At 32.3% G+C, this 4582-nt stretch overlaps 1 protein-coding gene across 3 annotated transcripts; it reads right to left on the bottom strand.

Annotated features, from left to right (window-relative positions):
• Window positions 1-326: 326 nt before the first annotated feature.
• LOC106765557 (psbP domain-containing protein 2, chloroplastic) lies at window positions 327-3070 on the bottom strand. Of its 3 annotated transcripts, XR_001376040.2 has the most exons (5): window positions 2553-3070; window positions 1679-1834; window positions 881-1143; window positions 597-677; window positions 331-503 (listed from the first exon to the last, which is right to left on the bottom strand). XR_001376040.2 is itself a non-coding variant. In XM_014650237.2 (4 exons), the coding sequence occupies exons 1-3, from the start codon at window positions 2889-2891 to the stop codon at window positions 889-891; spliced, it is 750 nt and encodes a 249-aa protein (XP_014505723.1). In that variant the 5' UTR covers window positions 2892-3070; the 3' UTR covers window positions 327-677; window positions 881-888. The 3 variants fall into 3 exon arrangements, 2 of the variants coding, with proteins under 2 accessions (XP_014505723.1, XP_014505713.1); XM_014650237.2 differs by having other exon boundaries at window positions 327-677; XM_014650227.2 differs by lacking the exons at window positions 331-503; window positions 597-677 and having other exon boundaries at window positions 688-1143; window positions 2553-3069.
• Between the last annotated feature and the right edge of the window lie 1512 nt (window positions 3071-4582).

Below are 4582 nucleotides of genomic sequence, written 5' to 3'. Positions count from 1 at the left end.
TTCAAAAGCGTGTTTAGCAAAGTGTCTTTCAACACAAGTTTTTGGATCATCGTTTAAGACTTTTAACGTACTTTCCAAAAACATCTTTAACATTTTATCCATCACAAGACATATTATTGAGAGTTTGTTTGAGCATTGTTTAGCAATGTATAATACAAGTGCATTCAATAAGACTCTTATTGATGCATTTAATAGGAAAATTGTTTAGCAATACCTCTATTCATATTTTTGTGTCTTTACTAAAGCTTTTATCAAAGTATTCAAATTTTACAAAACTTTTTCATAAACCACTTATCTTTTAGTTGTATTGTTTTTCTAAAGATAACAACACTCTATCATATACTCATTTTATTTATTAAAACATATGAGAACGTTTAGACAATTGTCTTAATTAATAGTGCATCCATGCTCTTAGTTTCAAGACACCGATACTAGATATCTGGATTGAGAGATTCGGTCCCCAATACCCGGTATGTCACCATGTCTAAGGCTATAAACTTTATCTGGAAGGGTAAAAGGACCTTTAGTCCTACTCAGTACAAAAATAATTAAAAATATAATTAAATTACAGTAAATGAATAGAATACAAACTTTACCTTAAATATTAAATCACGTACGAGCATCCACTTAGTAAATCAATTTGGAATCGGCACCCAAATACGTAAGTGGCAGGTCATCTAAAAAAAATGAAGCAAAAACTGATTAATCGCGTGTAAATATAATGTAATACATAAACCTTCTTCTGTTAATGCCCTTTTAACATAATGTCATGTCGAAGTAGTATGTAAAGACTTGAACATAACTCATTAGCCATAACTTGGGAATCAAATCAAAACTCAAGAAAGAATGAAAAAAAATCAGAAGAACGAAATTTTCATACGCCACAATTTAAGCAGCTGCATCAAAAGAATGAAGAACTTGCTCTAAAATCATTCTCTTATGCGGGTCAAGAGGACTCTCTGGTTTATCAGAGTGAGCAATATTTAGAAGATAGAGCTTCTTTGAGGCCACAAATGCTGCAGAAAATATCCTCTTCATCCCTCCACGAGTACTATCCACCTTGTATTCAAATTCATAAATTTGCAATCCTCCCTCTCCTGATCTTTCTGCTACTGTAATCAATTCAGCTTCCTTTGTACTTTCCTGAATGCAAAGGCAATTACAACAAAAGTTAATGCATCATACAATCATTTTATCTCTACCCACCAATTCTAATAACACTAAGACATGTTTAACTATGAGAACACGTACTTTGAAATATGCAATGGTCAACATTGAAAAATTGTGAGTTTAACTCGTTATGCTCTATGCTGAAAGGCTCTATGAATGTAGCATGGTCATAAAAGAAAAAGAAAAGTCTGCTTAAAGTATAGCTCCAGCTTATGTACTATACATACAGAATTTCAACATTAAATCATTTTAGAAAGTGAAAAAAAGGCAACAAAATGTTAGGTGAACTTCAGCTCCTTTTTCTCTCCTCTTACAGTGGAATTCTTCTACACAATAACAATGTAACAACGAAGAAAGTTTTGAAAAAGATTGAGTCTATGAGACCTCAACTGTTGCCTAATTAACACTACTTGTTAGCAATTTTTCAGGACAAAAATGAAACCATAGTTTACAACCTTGCAAGTAAATGCTCAACATTAAGCAGCTGTTGAAAAAAAGAATAGTTTACCTTACGTTTTTCGGCTTGTAAGAGCTTATCAGCAACGAACTGAGGTGTCCCAAACTCTTCAAGAGTCTTAAGACGAACTGGGCTTACAACAACCCCAATATTGTTACTTCCCACAATTTTCTCTTCAAACAACACAGTTGCCCCTGCTTTATCAACCTGTTAGCCACATTAGCAAAGACTATTCCTTTAGGACAGAAACAAATACCATTATTCATGGTGTGGCTTTTTCTCTTCTGGCTTGACACAATTTCCATAAAGGGATTTCAAGTTAAGGGTGCTTCTTATATTATTATTATAATGATCATAATATTATTTTAGCTTAAACAAATTTTTTGGTGTCTCTGAAATCATCTGTATTAAAACTAATACCTCAAAATGTGTTAGTAACCCAGAGTTGAAAAGAGAAAGAAATGTAATATTTTGTATAAAAAAACACAAAAATAAGAGTGCACTTTCTCCTCCAAAGGTTTCTCTTCACAAAAAGCTAAAACTCAATCCAAAAAAGTATTCAAAAGTCTCATGCATACTAAGATCCCAACTATATAAAGGAAACCTCACTCTACCTCACTCCCATGACAACCTAACTATTCAGTACTTAATCTGTTTCCTTCTATCATATACATTATATCCTAACTATAAATGTTTCTGATATTAACTTAATTATACCAGTAACTTTATTATTCTTGAATTGACAATTTGAACACGTAATTATTCTAACCAGATATTTACAGTTTTATTGACAAGTGACAGTGTTAAACGCATCCAACTTCTTAGTATCAGCTTACTGCAATATTGTTCACTTAGAAAGGTTTACTGCTATATTTAACTGTGATAGTTTGAAGTTTCAAACTGAGAAGGGAATAGTTTAGTTTACCTTAGCCCAAGAAGAGGGTATGAGAAGAGTGAAACCTTCCTCGGAATCAGTGTATCTCTGAAGCTCCAATTCTTGAGCCCACAAGCGTGCATCACCCATATTTGGCAACGGCGCAGCCTGACCCCACAGAAACATTGTGAGCAGAAGGGTGAAGTTGAGATTCCTCTTGCTAAAAGATGGTGCCAAGTGCATATCTTTTTGGGATTCATGAATGCAGGTCAGTGAAGTGGATTTGGGGAGCAAGATTGAGACGAAGATTCTGGAAGAAGCATAGCTTGATTGAGAGCGCTGGTGGAAGAAAGTAGAGCGTGAAAAGGTAAAGGAACTTCTTAAGGCCATTTTATTTTGTGGATTTAAGGATTTGGTTTAAGGTTTGTAGGATTGGGTTTCAATGTTTCATCGCCATAGGATGAATCTAGGAGAGGTGACAAGGGTCGTTAGAAGGTGTTTGCTAATAGTTATCCAGATTTTTTTTCTCTTCCACTTCCTACGTTTACCAAAATTTCATACTTTTATCTTTAGGAATTTTTTTTTCGACTTAATATGTTTTTTTTCTCTGTGTACAAGTTAATGTTCATGTTTTCTATTTCAAATTAATTAAAATACATTCGGACGAAGATCGTGATGTTAATTAAAGTTGATTCTCAATTAAAAGCAAAACATTTTTAGATTATTCATAATAAATTTAACGAAATTTCATTCTTAATTAAATCATATTATATTTAATCATATCTAAATCCTAGGTATTATGTTTGATTATTTATATTTTGTTATCTCCTAACCAAGTTAAAATTTAATTAATCAAAGTGCATTTTCAATTGGTAACAAAAAATCGTTTAATCGTACGAAAGTTCCTAAATCCAATCAAAGTACATTTTCTATTGAAATTAAAAACCTTTAGACTCATGATCAATATGCATGTAGATTAAAACACCTTGCTAATTAGCTACAATATAAAAACCATTAATCATATGAAAGTTCATAAATCCAAGGAAAGTACATTCTTAATCAAAATTAAAAACATCAAGACTCATATGATCAATATACATGCAAATTAAAACACCTCGCTAATTAGCTAAAATATAGAAACCATTACTTTTGACATGATTAAGAGATAAAAGTCACAAAAGAAAGAAAACCCAAATAAATAAGCAAAAGAAAAAAAAAATTATCTCAACCTAACCTCATAATCCATAATGAAATTACAACGGAATAGTCCTAGAAGCTTAGCCCTCCATGATGGAGTGGAATACATGATGAAAAAAAAATGAAAGTAAGAGAAAGTAAGAAAAAGTAAGAAGTCATGGATAAGTATTGCTCCAAACCAGAGTTGCCAATCCCCTCTTCTACTTTCCCTTTGTCTATTTATATAAAACTTGGCTGAGCTTGGATTTTAACTTTTATATTGATGAAATCTTTTATCTAATAATGTAATATCTCCTAAATATTTAATAGATTTAACCAGCTTTAAAAATATTTGGCAAATATTTCTGTTGATATTTTGTAATTAAATTAATTATTTTGTAAATAAATTATCAACAACTAAGTTTTCTCCAAAATCCCAATTTAGTCATTCTTATTTTGTCCAAATTTGTAAAGAAACCTATAATATTTAATATTTTCACTTTGACCCCTTGTGTTTGACTAGCATAACCTCTTTGACTCAATTAGGACTCCCCAATGAGGGAATACCACATGGTAGTTCCCTCGTCCACCCAAAACTTAGGGTTTCTAGTTTAGAATGGATTTAGTTGGCGCTTTAGGCTCGCGATGGCTATTTGCAGAACGATGGCAAGCTGTAGAGATTTTGTGTTCTGCTATGATGGATTATGATGGAGATTGTGTTGAGGGGGCTCCTTCAACATAAGATGATCACCAAGATAAATTGATGAAGCTTCTTCAAAGAGATGGACTCCATGTGATCAATGAAAGTAACGAAAGCAAATAGAGATGAGCATATGAAGATGTTGATATTGTATTATGCTCTCTTGATTCACTCCAAAAAACCTGTGTAGCCTTCTTCCCTAAAG

Source organism: Vigna radiata, chromosome 1, assembly GCF_000741045.1.
Source record: "Vigna radiata var. radiata cultivar VC1973A chromosome 1, Vradiata_ver6, whole genome shotgun sequence".
NCBI classification, from domain to species: domain Eukaryota; kingdom Viridiplantae; phylum Streptophyta; class Magnoliopsida; order Fabales; family Fabaceae; genus Vigna; species Vigna radiata.
Note: the sequence above shows the minus strand (reverse complement) of the source record. Positions and strands in the feature narration are given on the sequence as shown.

Bases quoted from the DNA above. Each gene is read 5' to 3' on its own strand.
- LOC106765557 (XM_014650237.2), bottom strand. From the start codon at position 2,891: ATGGCCTTAAGAAGTTCCTTTACCTTTTCACGCTCTACTTTCTTCCAC. The intron at 1,835-2,552 runs GTAAACTAAACT...TGTGGCTAACAG, and splicing joins TACCCTCTTCTTGGGCTAAG to GTTGATAAAGCAGGGGCAAC. The intron at 1,144-1,678 runs GTAAACTATTCT...CTTTGCATTCAG, and splicing joins TACAAGCCGAAAAACGTAAG to GAAAGTACAAAGGAAGCTGA.